General features: G+C 32.6%; 1 protein-coding gene across 2 annotated transcripts; it reads right to left on the bottom strand.

The window, feature by feature from the left end:
- Positions 1–673: 673 nt before the first annotated feature.
- LOC126696731 (tobamovirus multiplication protein 1) lies at positions 674–19,121 on the bottom strand. 2 transcript variants are annotated; one of them, XM_050393426.1, is made up of 13 exons: positions 18,645–19,121; positions 13,823–13,873; positions 11,796–11,849; positions 10,629–10,715; positions 10,466–10,517; positions 8,926–9,100; positions 8,705–8,800; positions 7,054–7,114; positions 6,175–6,239; positions 4,882–4,956; positions 4,706–4,781; positions 2,939–3,105; positions 674–1,278 (listed from the first exon to the last, which is right to left on the bottom strand). In XM_050393426.1, exons 2-13 carry the CDS (start codon positions 13,836–13,838, stop codon positions 1,255–1,257), a joined length of 948 nt encoding a protein of 315 aa, XP_050249383.1. In that variant the 5' UTR covers positions 13,839–13,873; positions 18,645–19,121; the 3' UTR covers positions 674–1,254. The 2 variants fall into 2 exon arrangements, with proteins under 2 accessions (XP_050249383.1, XP_050249382.1); XM_050393425.1 differs by having other exon boundaries at positions 11,796–11,829; positions 18,645–19,120.
- Between the last annotated feature and the right edge of the window lie 894 nt (positions 19,122–20,015).

Genomic DNA, 20,015 nt, shown 5'->3' on the forward strand with positions numbered 1-20,015 from the left:
ATGTTACGCATGAAAAATTTGACAATAGTTTAATTGGAAAACTTATATTTAAAATTACTTTTTTACTTACTATTAACGATCTGTCACATTAACAAATATTAAGGTTTTTGTCTATAGACTTTCTTATGCGATAATATTGCACCACCACTCAAAAGCAACTGAAGAGTGAACCCACTACATATTGACTAAGAGCTTTCTTTCAAGCGTTTAGAAAGATCTCCGTTTTTTTTTTTTTTTTTTTTCTCAAAAGAAGAAAAGAAAAAAGAAAGAGCCATGTTCAAGCGTTTAGGGGATCCAAAGGTCAATTAAATTGGACAACTTTGGCTCTTGATATAAGTCACCATATCAAGAGCCCCACTATGCTAATGCTACAAAAGTAAAATACATATTAATGGTTGGTTAAATCTAGACCAAATTTATATAATTTTTTTTTGAGGAAAAGGTATCTTGATTGAAGAAAATAAGTAATTACAGAAGTATTCATGTTTGAGCCCACCATGGAACCAATAGAATGATGAAAATCCTCTATCCAAGCTTGATATAATTTATGACTAAATTATCTGATCTAGAAAAAAATTATTAAATTCAAACTAATTTTTTAACATATAAACCAAGACTTAAAAAAAATAAAATAAAAAAATTATCAGCATATGATTACTTAGAATCTTCAATCTGTAACCAACAGAAACTTAAATTTGTATGAAAATTTTGGGTCAAATAGAGTTCAACAATTAGCTTGGACAAAGTATTCCCACCCTTGATGTATGAGAGAGAGAGAGATTTCTTGCAATGTCAATAAACTGATAGAGAAGGATACATCACAAGAAGTTTGCAAGTCTTATTTGTTTCCGGCTTCTATACAATACCAATTTACCTTCTATTTCCTTCACTATCATGTTATACAAAACATTTACTTTGTGTTGTATCCATACATAAAGTGGATGTATCCAACCATTATCAGAGGATGATCTACAACATGATGGGTAAAATCTAGAGCTTCCATTGGGAAAAGTGGACTTCTTTTTCCCCTACATCAACCTGCACTAGCAACTATGTACATGAACTGAAGCTGGAAAAAACATAGGATTGTGTTTCACTGCTTGTAAAGAACATTGAGCCACCAGCTTCTTTAGATATTTGGAACGCACCGTCGAAGTTCCAACTCATTTTGAACACTAGGTTTGTGTGTCCAACATTTCTTTTCTAGGCCTGGCAAAAGCATGGCACAATGTTTTCCAACTCCATTAGGTTTCCTTATATGGGACTTGCTCTTGATGCCTGCAATGTAAAGCAAAACGACTTTGATAATGTCTTCTCCACTTTTATCATCATGTAATACACATTATGGTGATAATAAACAAAACATACTGAGAAGTTGAGGATATAGCTCTGTTCCTACTTCGACCAGGATATCATAGCTCTAAGTAACATATGCATGGAACAAAATATTGCTACTCAGTCTCTATCTCTACTACTGGGTCAACAAAAGGAAACTGCAATTCGAAATTTGAACAGTGAAGCAGCATGCCATCCTTTCAAATCTAATCTATGTGACTTCTTTTTTTGCTAAGCAACTCTCAAAGAATAAAGTTTTCTTGAACCCATTACATGAAGATTCAGTAGACTATCCATTTACTTATAATAAAAAAAGAAGATTCAGTAGACTATCCACATGTATTTTAATCACATAACTCATTAAGTTTTCTAAACAAGTCCCATGACTATCAAACAGGTTATGTGATTGTAAGTACACATGGATACTCATTTGAGTTGCCAAGTAGGGGGGGTTGGAGGAAACTTCTATCAATCTAGATATGTGACTAATGGGATAAAAGGATTTCAGACAGTATAAGATAATGTGTTGTGTTCAGTTAATTGCACAATAACCAAAGAATTTCTTCAGAGTAGTGGGGCAATAATGTCACACAAGAATATGTACTAGGTATGAAAAAGTCATTTTTTTTTGCCTCCTATTGGCATCTAAAGGAGAGGTTAGTAGTGGTGAAGGTTCATTTTACCATAAACATGAAAACATATTTAAAATAAATAAAATAAAAACTAATTCTGGATAGAAAAAAGCATCTCTGGATTTTAAATTTCAATTTATTCAAAAGCTTCATCGTATATTTGCTTCAGTTTTAAAGATTCACAGGGCTAAAATGACATGTGTAGCAATCACCATAGAGAGTTGAATAGAAGCAAAGTCCCTATGAATAAGAAAGCAGGAAAGCTTCAAATCGAATTTGAATCCTACTGGAAAATCCTTGGGTGTCCAGCCTAGGGATTTATCACCATAGTTGTCTGTTGAGTATTGGATGAGGGAACAACACATGCCCATGAGCTCAAAATTTATTGTGAATAAGACACTAGACTTCGATAATCAACCTGAGGTGGCAAGATTAAGTATGAATATTTCCAATGAACTCAAGCTGAAATGCCATCTCCCCCTTGAAATTTTTAGGAGCAAGATGGAGGGTAGGTCATGAATTCAATAGCATTGGGTGTGTATATTTTACCAATAAAAAAAAGAACTAAGTACAAATTTAACTCTATAAACTTAAATTTCATATCAAAAATGAAAAGTTATATATTATTATTATTATTATTATTGATCAGTCAAGCAATATACAGAGGATACTGTTAAAATACATTGTGGAAGGGAAATAAGACTTGCTCAGATATTTACCTACAGAAAAATAAAACAGGAAAAAAAAGGAGAAAAAATGCCCCAGAATTCAATACATTCTCAATCACAAAAACACAGCCTAAAGTCATGTTTTGGAACAACTCAAATAAATAAATAAATATTTATACATATATATATATTTATTTATTTATAACATAGGGAACCCTGCTAAAGAAGAGTCCTTTGGACTCGCCTCACCTTAACTCAAATAAATAATTATATTCCAAAAGAAACAGTGGGTAATGGATAAACCTGATTTTTTGAACTCGTTGCATTGGTCCAATGCTGAGGAGGATGAGTGGCCACTGCTCCATGGCTGATAAAAGCGATTGCTCTTGATTGTTCTTGTTTATGAATTTTGATTGGTGGTGGCAGTTCTCTCATATTCCATAATACAACAGCTGAAGGCACCGAACAACCTAACAAGGATAACCTCATAACTTAATTAAAATGACATAAATGCTAACTCTTTATTGAGAATGGCAAATTTAGAAATGCAAGCAATAAACACAGAATTGTGTCCCAACAGCAATAAATAAAAACTATTGTATTTATCAAAAAATAAAAACTATTGTACTATCCACAGAAGATACACACACACATGCACCATATATGCACAGTAAGAAATGAAAGTTCCCTTAAAAGTTCCTATTGGGATAAAGCTTAAACTAAATTGAAAAGAATTTCAATAGCCTTCTTCATTAGATATGTTGAAAACCAAAGTTCCACCAAGTTGTTTTACAAGCTCATAGAAGCATATCCTCACTTCATATGAGTACACTATATGTGCATCAATGAAATGTGTTTGATCAGCTCACTATCCGACAATCACTAATTCACAAACAATAGGTTTCATTTCCATCTCATGGAAAAACTTTTGCTCTGCTTAGTGATATTGTCTGTAGGAAACCATTTGGCCAAGCAACTATTGAAAAAACTCTGGTGCTCCTTTGGTTGCAGCATTTCTGAACAAATTCCCTAGTGACAATCTTAAAGGTTTTTAAATAGTGATAGTGGTGGAATTGATGATAGTGACAGTATCGATTATGACCTTGATAAGCTGGAGTTTCTACTTACAATTAATGAGCTGGCTATGGGTAATGATGATTGATATAAACTGATTTTATATCACCTTCATTTTGAAATATCAAGCTTCAACTGGATAAAATTCTCACTCACATTTTCTGAAAGGCTTAACAAATGACATTATAAGCAAGATAGGCATGATAACCATCTTTCCACAAACTTCAGGGGAACTTCCTACACAATCCGTGTAATTATCAATTTTTTTTTCTCAACAGAGTTGATACTCTCCACCACAAATAATGTACATTTACAGATACATATATGCATATAAATTGGATGTTTGTCTGTAAAATAGCTTTTTTGAGCTATAACAAGTAAAAATTTTAAGAAAAAAAAAAACCAAATAATGAGGATTAAGAGTGAGAATATTTTTACAATTTCAGTAACATATAAATGAAACAAATAATCATGGCACTATCTCTAACTCCACTATTCTCACAGTTCCAAAATGTTCAAGGGAAACAGTATGTGTGTGTGTCTATATATGTATTTATGTATGTAATACAGCTTTTTTGAACTATAACAAAAGGAAGATTCTAAGTAAAACATAACCAAATAATGACGGTTAAGTGCAAAAATATTTTACTAATCCAGTGACATAATAAAAGAAATGAGTAATCATGACACTATCTCTAACTTCAACTATTCTCTCGGTTCCAAAATGATCCAAGGGAAACAATGAATGTACAAATGAAATGACATATGAACAAATAGAAAAGAAACTTAGCTGATAACGTTGATATACAGGTTCATAAGCTCCAATTCAGTTTGGCAACGATATTAATGTCAAAAAACTTACAAAGCACAGGCTAAGGTAATGTGTATTATGGATACTAATGTGAACCAAACTTTCACAAAACCATAATATTCAATTTTTTATAATGTTCAAATATTTATTAGCCAGCTTGATCCACAAAAGGTAGATGAAAGTACCTATAAAGTAGTATAGAATCAGAAGAACAACTTCTTTTACTCTATTTATTTTCTTCAGATGCCAGTGGTAAAAAAGCTGCAATAAGTTTAGAGTGATGTCAGAAAGGTAGTATGCATGCTAAAATCAGGAATGCAATCAAGGGAATTGTAGAAGGTCTATGGCCCAACAGTCTTACAGGAATATCTGTCAGAAGAGCAACTGACGCACTTGATGTAAAGCATACAACAGAGACAATTGCTAAACCAGCAACCTGCATGTCGTATCAAATTTTCCAAGACTTCAAATCAATATATATATATATATATATATAAAAGCAAAGACCTCACGCGGAAGTGCATAAGGTTCTGCCATGTGGCGCTTTGTATGAGTACTTTTTTGTTTAGCCTTTCACCTCCCATCTTCTTATCAATGATTAGTTTAAGCCATAAATGTAGAAAATTAAAAGATTTGGTTTTACTCCCTTTTCCAACTTCTTGAACACTTCCCCTTTTAATTTCATTAATTTAAAAATTGAAAGGCTTTCTTCATTTAATGTTAGTTTTCATGTTCTTTTATATATTCCAGTTTCACAAAATATCAAAAGGCCAAAAGAAAAATAAGACTAGAGAGAGAGAGACAAAGAGTGAGAAATTAGTGTCAAAAAGAGTATGAAATTGGCTTTGATTTCAAGCGCATATGATCTAAACTTCTTAACTACACTATCAAAGCTTGATACAAACATATGGGGTTTCTAAAAGGTATGTGTTTTTTGTCTTTATTTATATTTTTGGAAAGTGTTTAATCTTTTTAAGTGATTAAGGTACTTAGATTTAAGTAAAATTAAACATAAGATATGATAGTATAAGTTTATATTTCCCTGTTCAATTATTGATTTATTTTTAATCTCTTGGCATGTATATTTAGTTTTGTGAATTAGAAATTATAAACCTTAAATCTTAGATGTTTAGCCTTCAAAAGTTCACTTGTTTTCTTTAAAAAAAAAAACTTCTAAAAAAGAGAAAAGGAAATAATAAAAAATTTTGCATTGGAAACGGTCAAATGTAAGAACTAAATATACATGTATACCTGATCAAACAAAAAAGGGCATATAGTGGCATTTTTAGAGTAATTAATTATGGTTACTTGTGGATATATTGTGTTACAATTTTTTTCATTCATTATTTTAGTGACGTATAATACATAATCAAAATTAATTTTCCAAATAGTATAACACATATGAGTATTATAAAATAACTAATAACAAACACACGCATCGCGCGGGACATCCACTAATTTATTCAATAGGTCTGCCATTTTATGCAAGGCTAAAATTTATTTTCAGGCAAATGAGTATTGCAAAGTCCAATAAAGTAAGCACAATATTAAGTTTTTGACAAGAAATTCTATTAAACTAATTGAAAAACATAATATTAATAATAATAATAATAATTTGGCTGAAAATAATAATAAATAGTTTAAAGTAGAATACCTTCCACACCTCTGACGAACCTTTCTCAGACCGTACTTTCTTCAATTTAAGGAATAGCATAAGACCTGAAATATTATAACGAATCAAGAAAAAAGAATGAAGTTAAATCACTGACAGCACTCATGTTCTTATTATCAACAGGAACAAAATATCACCATTTACAAATCCAAATTCTACAAATTGGAGAAACAAAAGAAAAATATAATAAAGTACTAGGAGCGCTGAAATTGGCATTCAAAATTTCAAGGGTACTTATGTAGAGACCATCCAATTTAAAATGCAGATAAATACGATATCAACATTCTGTCACCCCAGATATCTTATAATGAACAGAACTATTTGACCTGTCAAAATTTTCAAGTGAATCATATAAGCCACCATAGCTTCCCATGCAGTCCAATAAACTTTCACCTGAAATAGCTATTTTTGCATCCCGAAAACCATGACATATTTTGCCATAATAGAAAGTAGGATTAATAAACAAGAACTAAACCAGAATCAACACAAAGATAGATTAACATATAAAAATTTTTGGGCACTATAAGGTGCATGATTTGAGCATTGTGATTACCAAGATTGCTGTTGTGTTGCTTAAAAGAGAGAAAAATAAAATAAAAATTACAAGTTGAAACTGACATTTAGACATTGCAAAAGTCATGACCATTACAGGATATATTAATGCCTAGATTAAAAAATTTAACCAGTCTGCCAGAATGCTCTGAAACAGCAAGTCATTGAATCAACAAGCCCACATAAAGAAATGTGCTTATAAAAAAAGCGGATGCTTGCAAGGAATTTAAGGATATAAAAGTATGAACTTCCTATCAAAACAAATGCACAATGTACTAAAAACACAAGACTCAGGTGAAATTTACTCACCATAACAACCTAATGCTCCTCCCAGAGATAGGGAAGTTACAGCAAGAAAATCCTCAAATACCTGCACAACAATTGCAGTTATTGTCCAATAATAACTAGTCATACCAAAAGAATACATAAAAGACGAAATCCAAAGATTTAATAAAGATTTTATTGAAATAACAACTCAAAAAAAAAAACAAAAACGTCTCCTTGTGCCAGCCAGCATCAATGTTAAGAATCACCCATTATGCAAATAAAACTATTAAATTACCAATTGTCCCAAAAGCCTAAACTATTGAGATATGGTAAATTTAATCATTTAACCACATACTTTTAACAAAAATTATGCACTGCTCAATATGTTTTAGCACAAGCAAGAACAGGGAAGAATATATAGTCAAACACAAAAATCAAGAATGTACTAGACACTTAGCTCGAGTAAGGGTTATTAACTAAATGAATCATAAGAGGTATCACTGAATCACCAATATCTATATGCACTTGTTGATTCATAACTGAAACATAGACTGATGAAAACATATACCAAAATAGCACAGCAAAGCCTGAGGGTTTGTATGTACAAAAAAATTCTATTAACTTCCAAAAAGAAATGATGCCACACCGTGAGAAGACAAAGAATCACCTTCATAAAAATTAGTTTCTCTCATATGCTGATGTTAAGAAATAATCAAATGACAAAAAGCTGTCCACATAAAAACGCTGGTAATAAAGGAGAGAAGCTTTTAGTTTTTCTTTTTATATATAATTCACTGAAACAAGAAAACTGTGATGAATTTTTCTTAGAAGATTGTGCATGAGAACTGTGCTACCCTAATCATGCTAAACATTTTATATGTTGTTATCACTGATCACAGAATATCAAAAGCTACTAAATTGTATAGCTTATAGCTGTATAGCAGTACTTTGACACCAGATTTAGGTTCCTTTATTAATAAAGTACAAGATAAATATTTAATTTCATGATTGATGAATTACCAATTGTCCAAAAAATGTAAGCTGTTAGAAAATGGTGAATTTAATCACTTAACCATAATTCTAACAATCCCCTCACGTGTGGGCCTAAACTTCAACTTAATAACTGGGGCCCAACACATGGGAACATTTTAAATGGGAGGTAGAAGGAAACAAGGATCAAACTCAAGACCTACTGCTCTTACATCATGATAAATTACTGAATATCCCAAAAGTTTAGACTGTTAGGAAATGGTGAATTTAATCACTTAACCATAATTCATTAATTAGTTAACCATAATTCTAACAATGACTATAAGACAAGCAGTGCCTGACCCATTAACATTAGTCGGTAACCCAATGAAGTCGAACTTCAATTAAATGATGCCAAATAACTTATCTGCAAAGCTGATATTAACATAACTAAATCTTCAAATCCCAACATTATGTGTAATGTGTAACAAAATCTGGCAAGCTTTATTGGTATAAGTCTCTCTCCAACTAAGAAAAAGGATATGGCTTCAACTGAACCATATTTACTTAAATTCATTAAACCCTTATTGCTTGATTATATGTCATAAGCAAGCTTCATGGTTTAAATTGTTCAAATTTAGGTAAAAATATATATAGATTCAATGGACTTAGTAATTGCATGTTAAGGCAATTTCACACATGATAAACAGAAAAATATACATACCCGAGCAACCACAGAGGAGTCAATAGGATTCTTTCCCGCACCAATCCAGATTATGACAGCAAATGTCATCATTAAGACAAAAACAAGCACAACAACCTAGGGGGAGAAGAAGCCCCAAAATTAGGTGAACGCAAAAAAGGTGACAAAAATATTCCACAGCAAGCGACTAATATAACCCAAGAAAAGGAGAGAAAAACAACCGAAAATTTCTATTCCATTACCGTGATCACAAATTTTTGCCTGGTTCCAATATGAATGCCATGAAATGAGCAACATCTCCAATGACTATCTGTGTTTGATGATCTAGGTTTACTCAACTTTTCCAACAAGGTCTGCTGAATGCTAGTCTCATCATCATCATCCTCTTCATCATTTGCCTGATGGCAGAGGTCAACCCTATAAAATCATTATGCATAGAAACATAATTTCATTGCATTGTGTCAAGTATAAAAATTTGAACCTACTAGCCCAAGAGGGATAAAGTTCATATAGACTTTGCAGATTGTATCAATATGATTCATAAATATGCACCACTACATATTTAATTTTCTATTTTATTGATGCAATATGAACATGAGATCAAATATAGACTTCAAAAACCAATTTTCTTTCTATGCTAAATACTGCCAATGATGAATTTGAAATGTTGAAGGCAACATCATACAATATAGACATTAAAATTATGGTTAAATGATTAAATTTACATTTTCTAATAGCTTAAGCTTTTGGGACGGTGATTTATCAAGTTAGCAGAGCGGGTGGTCCTGAGTTTGAACCTTGTCTTTGTTTTACCTCCTATTTAAAAGTTCCACGTCTTGGAGCTCATTTATTAAGGGGGAGTTTGGACCCACATGTGAAGGGGATTGTTGAAATTATGGTTAAAAAATTAAATTACCATTTCCTAACGATTAAAGCTTTTGGAACAATTGGTGATTTATCAATAAAAAAATATCCAAAAGCAGTATAACACTCATGATAAGCTTCTAATGCTAATATACAATAAGATCAAAATTTACAACATGTACAAACAAGAGAAATCTAAAATGATAGAACCTGATATCATTCAAACACTATTTACTAATGAAAAGGTAAAGTTTGTTAATCCTTTAGAATGGTAAACTCATAACATATCAAGTCCTCTTGTCTGCAAAACTTAATTTTACTTCAGTTCCAGTATTAATTATGAAAAGTATAAGTATATAGTTAGAACCATGAACGATACCAATTAGTTTCTTATATGATTACCAGTCCATCAATTATATAATTACTAAATCCTTAATACAGGGAATTTGCAATATTAACAATAAATGTGTGATTCATCCTTGAATGTTCATTTGTCTGGAAATTCTGATATATGATTTTACCATGATGAAAGATATAGGATTCAAGAAGTACAATGGGCAAGATGCTTGAATGCAGAGCATAAGCATTATGCCAGTCTGTTGCCAAATGTACAAGCAATGATATATGTTGATGGAAGCACATAATTAAGGAAAAAAAATCAGAAACACAATATTGATAAAGACAGAGATTATTGCTAATTCACAATATTGAATGACAGAATTTCTATGATGTCCTAATTGTACTGACATCATACGATAATAAACTTCATGAAATTCTGCTCACATAACTAACATATACAGTTTTTAATCCAACAGAAAATGCAAAAAATATCAAGTAATGTCAAAATTAATATTACAAAAAAATATAGCTTCCATTATCCAAAAATAAAATTGTAATTTAAAATACAATAAAACTTACCAGAAGGATAGGACGAGGAGAAATGTTGCAAGAAATAGAATTTTGGGAAAAGCTGCAGCAATATTTTCATCATTCAGAACCACCAGTAAACCCTTAATTAAAGGACTTCAAAAGAAGATATTTATGCCCACATAATAATTTCAAATGACTAAGGGACACATACCCAAGAGCAAAAACCCGCACACATTAGACCAGCAAATCCACCCTTCGCTGGTAGCAACAAGTGCAGATATAAAGTATACAAAATAACCTGCCAAAAGATAAAACAGATCCCATGACTAAACTATGCCTACAATATTTAGGACAAAAAAAAATAAAAAATACAAGCATGACATGTCAGATAATCTTTTATGGGCTCTTATTCAAAAGTATTCTGCCATTTTTACAAGGTTTACATTTCTATAAACTGGTTAAGTGTGTCTAAGAATCAGTAGAAAGAAGATTTCAAAGGGAAGCTATGGCTGGTCATGAAGGTTATCTTCATGGGATATGTTTTCAACACACTACATATTGTTGCCAATGAGCTATAGCTAAACTAACACTTCTCTTTTGGTAAGGTTGTCAATGCAAGACCCATTCATTGTGTTTAATTTAAAAGGTCGTACCTACTGCATAAAACTCCTACTTTTTTTGTGGGGTCTAGGAGAGGTGATTGGTAGGTAGTCTTAGCCCCATATTTTTTGGAGAGGCTAATTCTCAGACTTGAATCTGTGACATGACAGTTTCAACGGAAGGCACTTGCCATTGCACCAATGCCTAACCTCTTGTGTGTGTGACTTATCAATGCAAGGGCCTGACTTATTGTGTGTGTAACTTATCAATAAAAAAAAAATAATAATAATAATAATAATATGAATTGAAGAAAAGTACATATGTGTGTGTATAACTTTTTCTTCTCTTCTTTGTCGTACTTTTCTTTCATGTCACACACACACACACATGTATCAATCCCCAAGTCTTTGTCATGGGTATGTCAACAGAACTAGGACAATTGTCCAATTCTATCATATAGCAGCATCCACAAGAAGAGGATTTAACATGCTCAATGCATTTAGTACATTAATTCCATATTTGAGTGGAAAACTTAAGCTTGCTACTTAATTACATCAACTCAATCATACATCTAAAATGATTGACGCTCAGTTCGAAACTGAGACTTAACATCTAATTAACCTATGCAAGGCTATGTTTTGAAACATTTCTAAAATTCCAAAATATCTTTAAAATGACCCAATTCAATCCAAATTAGGGTTCAGAACCTTTTTTTTTATTCCAATCATATGTGACATAAGCAAAATTATCATGATATATGCCATGACCTCATCCTTACCCAAGTTGGAAGAGCCGATCATGAGATGGAGTACCTGCAAATGAACATTCATTCCTGTAAAAGAGTATTTCTAAATAGTGAAATGATATACGACTAAAATCACTATAACAATACTAATGATAATTATACTACTACAACAACAACAAAAACTATAATCAAAATAATAATAATAATAATAAATTGCCAAAAAATGAGACCAAAAAAACAAGAACAAAAAAAATCACCTCAGTCGCAAGCATATAATTCTAGTTTAAAACTAAATAGGCATAGAACCTAAAATGTCACCAGATAAAAAGTGGACATTGAAAAAAGAAAATCTATAAAATTGTCTCTTAAATACCTAGAGTTCCATGTGCTATAATATATTCATTTGTAAAAATAAACAACAAAAGTCCAACAATTTAATCCAGAAGAGACTAACCTTTTTGTTCTATATGAAATCATGCAAAAGAAAGAGAGAGAGATATAAGAATCATGCACTAAGCTTACAGATATGTACAACTAGAATAGCGAAAATCAGATCTTCAAATTACTCATTAACTAGTAAATACTCAAAAAGGATCTTTACAAATTATTATGAAGAGTAGAAGCAATGTTATACCCAATTCTTAAACACAGCCCTTGCTATTAGCCCGTGGGCTTCCAACTTTTTTACTTTAATAAGAAATCATATTTATTCAAGGGTACAAGAAGGGTTACAACTCAAGTAGACGGGAAATTTACAAAAGAAACCTCAAAATGAGAAAGATTAAAAGAGAAAAGTAAATTAGGACCTAAAACTCAAAGAACAAAACAGTAAATGCAAGAAGGGAGGGAGAAGCAACTAGATGACTTAGTAAAGCAATCTAAGAAATACAGACTTCAACTTAATCATTGAAAGCTCTATGCTGTCATAAGTTGAGCTTTCTTTTGTGCAAGATTCACCATGAAATGCACAATAAATAATGCTTAAAAATATGAATACAAACACCACCTACCATAGCTACCTTTCCAAAACTCTACCACAGTCTTTATAACCCACAGAATCATAACCAAGGAGAAGACAAGAGACAAGAGCTCCCCAACCCCGCTTTTTTGATGAAGTGAAAATAATTTCATTAAGACAAAGGTAGCAGTCCGAATACAGAGAAATGCATACAAAACTACACCTAGAGAATTAAACTCATGTTTAAGGAGTCTACAAATCATTTTTAAAAAATGACAAAATGAATACTACCAAGGGCAGTCATCCATTCATAAAAACATCCCAGCCTAGACTTTTTGACAACATGGCTAGGATGCTTGACCCCTTCAAATGTTCTGCTATTACACTCATGCCACCACATAACACATAACAGAGCCATCTTCCATATTTTTCCGCCTCTACAAGAGACAAATCCCTGGGGCAATGAAGTAAAAGATGGCCCATTATCTCCCCCACTACATTTGCAAAAACAACACAACTCTGAGAATATATTTTCAATTTCTTAGATTATCCAGCATTAGGAACATACCCAGGGCCACTGACAAATTGAAAAAAAGACCTTTGGGGAAACTTTAACTTGCTAAATTCTTTTCCAAGAGTATCTGGCACCCTATTTTATTACTCATTGCATCTCTATACCCTACAATAACAAAATTTCTAAGAACGTGTCTTTTAAAAGGGCGTTCCTAAACCACAAGTCATGGAAAAATTGAACTCCACCACCATCGCCTATTTCAAATCTGATGATTAGTGCCTCCATGCCCCTTCTAATACCCTTCAACACATCCCAACCACATGCAGTCCCCTCACTTCAACCAAACACCACTGTCCCCACCCACAAGTCACCTCACCTACCTGCCCATAGAGTTCCTCCTATGTACTCCAGAAAGTGAAATTCATAATTGCACTCAACAAAAGTCCAACTTTACGATTTTAAAAGTTCAAATATCATGTAGTGATACTAAAAATGTTACTTTATTATACATTTCATTCTCCCCACCCCCCACCCCCCCTCCCTTTTTAATCAAATTAAGTCTGAGAAGTAACAAAAGACGTCACTTACTTTTTGACGTGTCCATCCATTTTGTTGACTCCGCAAATGAATTCTGATGAGCTGGAAAAACAAAGAGCAAAATACATCACAAGATTTGAAACAAATAAAATTAAAACAAAATAATACTTTTGAAGCATTTAGTGACTAAATTAGCAGATGAATTGGTATCTATAGCATCAACAACAACAATATGAAAGAAAAATTTCCAAAATTTATCACTAATAACATGGATTGATTGGCCACTCTAATCTATACCTAACAAGGGAATGAACATTAGAACCAAGACATTAGCACTTTTCCCACCCAATAGAAAGCCCCTTGTCCTAACAAAAATAAGCCAAACTGGTAAAATTAGAATTAATGGGAACTCATAGGTAGGTCGATGTTGAGATGGTTGACGGACCTCTTCTGCATCCCCTTCAAAACAAACTATAGATTTGATCCTAGGCATGGTTCAAGTGGAAAAGAGGTGGGATGGGATTAATATACTTCTTCAATTCTTACCAATAAAAAAAGTGCGTGTGTATGTTGGGAGGGGTGTTAACTATAGTGTTCTGCTTCTAAAGGGAAACTCTTTACTTATATCCATCGTCCATATGATCAAAGACTCCACACTTAAAATGCATTCTAGCTATCCATCCCAATTGCACACTAGTAGCAAATGTGATTAATTATGCAAAATAGATTAATTGAAGGAAAGGATAACACCATGAGTGGTTTTTTAGTGAAGGGCTAAAGACACCTCCATTCAATGGCAAAGGCAGAAAATTTTTTCAAAGGGTGACAAGCTTTTATATTGATTTGAAAAAATCTAGAGTTAGTTACTTATCTACTAGTCTATTTCAACAATTTATAGACTAATGAAAAGGAGATAAAAGTCACAAACTAATTTAACCTTACATATGTAAGCATGAACGTAAATTAATGCATACTTTCCTAGTGTGCATAATTAATTTAAGAAGAAATTGATGTCACCTCACATGAAATATAAGCAAAATCATTGTCAAAAACATTTTACAAAAATTTTTAACAGTGTCCCACATTTCATGATATATGCATTTTGGCTTTAGAAGTAAATGTCAAGAATAGAGTTTGTGAAAGGTTTGTCAACATGCTTATTTGTGAAAATAACATCATTTTCAAATAGTTCTGCACTTATAGCATGTAAATCACATGACACATATAATGGCGAAATATGAATTTTTGTATTATTATTTTTATAAGTAATGAAAATATATTAAAAAAAGAAAAAGGGTATCACTTGAGTATACAGTAAATATACATGAGGGACAAAGAACAAATCAAGAGCATAAAGTACAAAAGTCCATAAAATCATGAACTGGAAAAATAAAATAAAAAAATAAAAAAATGATGGCCTAACACTACAACCTAGTCCAGAAGAGTCTTAAAAAAGAAGAGTTTAAGATCTAAAACTTTTTCCTCAAAATGCTAGTTATTCCTCTCCTGCCAAATGCACTACATCAAACAATGAGGGACAACCATCCAAATAGCACTATTCCGATAGACCAAAACAAGGTAAACACCATAGATTTGCCAAATCAAAAGCAAGAGGGCAATGGATAAGGAGGTGGTCTACTGATTCCCCATTTCTTTTACATATACAACACCAACCTAAAATCAAAATCCTCTGTTTCCAAAGATTATCAATAGTTAAAATATTCCCCAAAACTATAGTCCAAACAAAAAAAAAAGCAACTCTAGAAGGGACCTTGGGCTTCCAAATAGTCTTCCATGGGAAGGACTAATCGATACTGTTTGTCCAAATCTGGTAATACGAGTGAACTGCAAAACCCCTTCCTTTATCAGGATTCCAATAATTCTTATCGTCCCAACTCCCCTCAAAGAAACTCCATAAATACTATCCAGAAAATTGGATAAGGACTCTAGTTCCCAATCTTGAATGGCTCTTACAAAATTTAAATCCCAAAAGAGAACACCATTTGAGAACCTCCTCAAATCAGCCACACAAGTCTCCTTACTTCGACTTACAACAAATAATTCTGGATAGCTCAATATCATAAGGGTGTCCCCAAACCAAATGTCCTGCCAGAATCTAACTAAAACCCAGCCCCAACCACAAATTGGATGAGACAAGCGAAAGAAGGCTAGCCACGGCTAATAGACTTCCACAAACTCACTCCACGAGGGCTAGTAATGGGAAGAGAACACCAACCTCCCCCTTCACAACCATACTTTATCCCTATCACTCTCGTCCACAAGGCCTATTGCTCATTCCCAAATCTCCTTAACAATTTTCCAAACAACACTTTATTAAAATTTCTCAAACTTCTAATAGCCAAGCCCCCAGAATGAAGAGGAGCACAAACCATAGCCCATTTCACCAGGTGAATTTTTTTTTTTTTTTTTTAATCATCCCATACCACTCCAAAGAAAGTTTAGTTAAAGTTTTTCAATACGGTTTGCAACTTCCACCGAGATAGGAAAAAGAGAGAACATAAGTTGGAAGATTGGAAAAAGTACTCTTAATTAAAGTAACTTTACCTCCTATTGAAAGATACAACCATTTCCATCCCGCTAATCTCCTCTCCACTCAATAATTGGATTCCAAATAGAAAAATCTCTAACATTTGCACCTAACAGAAGACCTAAATATTTCATCGGAAAGGAGCCTTGCTTGCACCCTAGCACATTCACCATATTTGCTATATTTGGAACCACACCTATAGGGACTAATTCAAACTTTCCCATATTAATTTTCACCCCATAAACAACTTCAACCAAAACATCACTAGCTGAAGAAATAGAATTTGACCAAGACCAGCATCACATAAGACCAAGGTATTATCAACGAAGAGAAGATGGGTCACCTGGAAAGAGTTACCCGTGGGACCCACCCTAACACCAGACATGAGATCATCCCTCACTGCCTTATCCAACTTTTTACTAAAAACATCCATAACAATAACAATAAAGGGGATAACGGAGCACCTTGTCTTATACCTCTAGAGCTTTCAAAGAAACCACAAGGAGAACCTTTAATAAGAATAGAGAATTTAACAGTAGAGATGCAAAAAGAAACCCACCTTCTCCATTTTTCAAGAAAACCACAACAATCTAACATATAAATGAGGAAATCCCAGTTCACATGATCATAAGTCTTCTCTACATCCAACTTACACAACACCATGGGAACTCCTGATTTTTGCCTACTATCCAAGCATTCATTGGCAATAAGAACGGAATCTAAAATCTATCTTTCTTTAACAAAAGAATTTTGAGACTCATAAACAATGTCCCCAAGCACCATTTTCAACCTGTTAGCTAAAACTTTAGCAATAATTTTGTACACCCTCGAATCAAACTAATAGGTCGGAAATCTCTTACCCCCACTACATAAGATTTTTTAGGAATTATGGAAATAAAAGTGGCATTCAAACATTCAAACTTTTATCAAACTGAGCATTATCAGGAAAAAAAAAAAAAAAAAAAAAGTCCAGAAGATTGGTTTTGATAATGGCCCAACAAGTCTGGAAAAAAAGCCATGGGGAAACCGTTAGGCCTATGAGCTTTATCTCCATTAAAATCCATGACCACCCCAAAAATCTCGGTTTCCTCAAAAGGTCATTCCAACCAGCCAGCCTTATCCTTAGAAATCCTAGAAAAATTTAGCACATCCAGATGAGGGCGATGGAGCTTATCTTCCGAGTAAAGACTCTTATAGAACCGAGCAATATCATCTTCAATAACTTCTTGATCTGATGTCAACACTCCATCAATACTGAGATTGTCAATACTGTTATTTCTTCTATTACAATTAGCCATCCCGTGAAAGAATTTCATATTGCTGTCCCCCTCTCTTAAACATAGCACCCTTAATTTTTGTCATGGTATGAATTTATAATGACATTTTATAATCCCAAATGATAAATAATTAGTTATTAGTTTTGAAAATGAACATGCATAAAAAAGTATATCTAAAAAAGAAAAAAAAAATCAATTTAAATTATAAAAGATTATGAAAACTGTAAGAGGGGGGCCTCCCTCCGCCATTTCTTCCTCCATTAGCTCACTTATTTTTCCTTTTTTTTTTTTTTTAATAATCTGCGATTTAAATTAAGGAGAAAAACTAATAGAGGGTAATCCCCCTTACAGACAGACTCTAAGATACGAGGTAGATTGCCATTATAGAAACAAAAAGACTTAAAGACACCTAAAAGAAAGCTTACTTCGCAATTTATTTTACTATGCCAAAAAAAAAAAATGACAAATTTAAAGTGCCTACTTGCTGTATTGTTTGGGAAAGCATGACGTTTTGAAGTCCAATTTCTGGTTTAATTCACATGAATCTTCTACAATCAAGTCGGCTACCATATATACCAAGATTCCCATTAGGTCACTACCCCGCTGTTTGATGCTCGTTTCTCAATCAAGAAATGGTTCTCTTTTCTTCTCATTAACCTACTAACTAATTCTTTCCTAAAAAACCAAAACACACAGAGTCTAATGCTCCATTTAATTGCCCACAAGATAGTAATCAAAGAAATGGGAATTGGGTATCTCTCTATAGAGAGGGGAGAAAAACGCTTCAAACTGTCAGAGCAGGCCCTTGTAAAATTCCAGAACCGTTCATTCTATTATACTCTTCCTTAAAAACCAAACATAGCACAAAATTCAAATATAAACCATCTAAATTCAATTCTATTCAAAACCAGGACAAACATATGCACAACATTTCTCATCAAGAGACAAATAAAGGAAAGAACTTTTACATCAAGAGCCTAACAAAGCCAACAAACAAAGAGAAAAGAGAGATTACAAAAGAGAATTGGGTGTGTAAAAGAAAAGACACCTGAGAAAATGCAATAGTAGCAAGAATGCCATTGATGGAAGCCAGAACAATATCGAGGATTAGCAACAAGTTCCCATGAAAACAATCTCTGGTTTGCGCTTCTGCTTCCAAGTCCAACAACATCATCATCTTCTTCCTAGCTCAGGAACACACGCACAGAGAGACAGAGACAGAGACACAGTTTTAGTTTGGTTTGGTTTATAGTTTGTTGTGTTTGGTCTGGTTTATAGTTTGTTGTGTTTGGTCTAAATAGAAGATGGTGATTATAAGCGTGTAATGGTAGACAAGACAGGAAAACTGAGTTTGTTTTGTGTTTTGATTTGCTAAGTGAAATCTGGGAGTCTGTTGCAATTGAATCAAGCATGCACCTTTAATAACAATTAACAAAAGAATAGGCTCATTGACCCCTTTGGAGGCTTTTTTTTTTTTTTTGGCTCTTTGGTGGATTGGTTTGCTCCTCCACCAGTAAATTTTTGTCTTATATATAACTAAATCAGGTTCACTCAATTGGGGACATATAGGCAGGTACATGCCTTATAAAGGGATTAAACAATGTCTTAAATAATATCTTTCTAATATTATTAGTTACTTAAATGGATGATATTTTGAAGTTATTTGGGAGTGTGACACTTTCTTTAAAATCATGTTTTAGAAATTTCTACATGGTAGTTTTTACATGCAATTTTTTTCTTTTTTTTTTTTGAAATAAATATTACTTGAAAAGTTCAACAGGAGATACAGAAAAAGAAACCGACATATATGCTTTCAATAACTATTTTTAGTGAAAGAAATTTCTCTAATATCTTCATTGTTCTTTTGATTGTATTGTATTTATGATACTCATAACCTGTATTTTTAAAGTGTTTTAATCTCCACTATTATTCATTAATGGGAAATGCTTAACGAGTGCCCACAATCCATTTAAAGAAAGTTTTTATGGGAAAATTAAAAAAAAAAATTAATATTTTGACATTTTTTTCATTTTCCATAAAAGTGATGTCAAAACTTTCCTAAAATAGATTGTTAACGATTGCCCTTAGCATGATCCATTTAATTTGGGCAATCTTGTATTTTTAGAATTGCATGGATGGATAAACTCCATCTCTCATTTTCAGCCAAGTGGTTAAGGATAAGGATGTACTCATTGCATAATTTGGTTTCCAAATCAATAATAATAATTATTAAAAAAAAAACTATCATTTATCTAAAGAAAAAATTCAGTTGAAAGTTGAAACCATACACCATAAACAAATTTTCTAATAAATTATAGAATAATTGTAATATTATAAGATCAAGTCTGTAGTACTTTCTCAAAAAAGTCTGTAGTAGGTTCTAAATATTTTGTGTTTATTGAATTTTGTAAAATACAAA

The sequence above is a fragment of the Quercus robur genome, chromosome 8 (assembly GCF_932294415.1).
Source record: "Quercus robur chromosome 8, dhQueRobu3.1, whole genome shotgun sequence".
Taxonomy (NCBI): Eukaryota; Viridiplantae; Streptophyta; class Magnoliopsida; order Fagales; family Fagaceae; genus Quercus; species Quercus robur.

Bases quoted from the DNA above. Each gene is read 5' to 3' on its own strand.
- LOC126696731 (XM_050393425.1), bottom strand. From the start codon at position 18,773: ATGATGATGTTGTTGGACTTGGAAGCAGAAGCGCAAACCAGAGATTGT. The intron at 11,830-13,822 runs GTAAGTGACGTC...GTTCATTTGCAG, and splicing joins ATGGATGGACACGTCAAAAA to GTACTCCATCTCATGATCGG. The intron at 6,240-7,053 runs GTGAGTAAATTT...ATAATATTTCAG, and splicing joins AGGAGCATTAGGTTGTTATG to GTCTTATGCTATTCCTTAAA.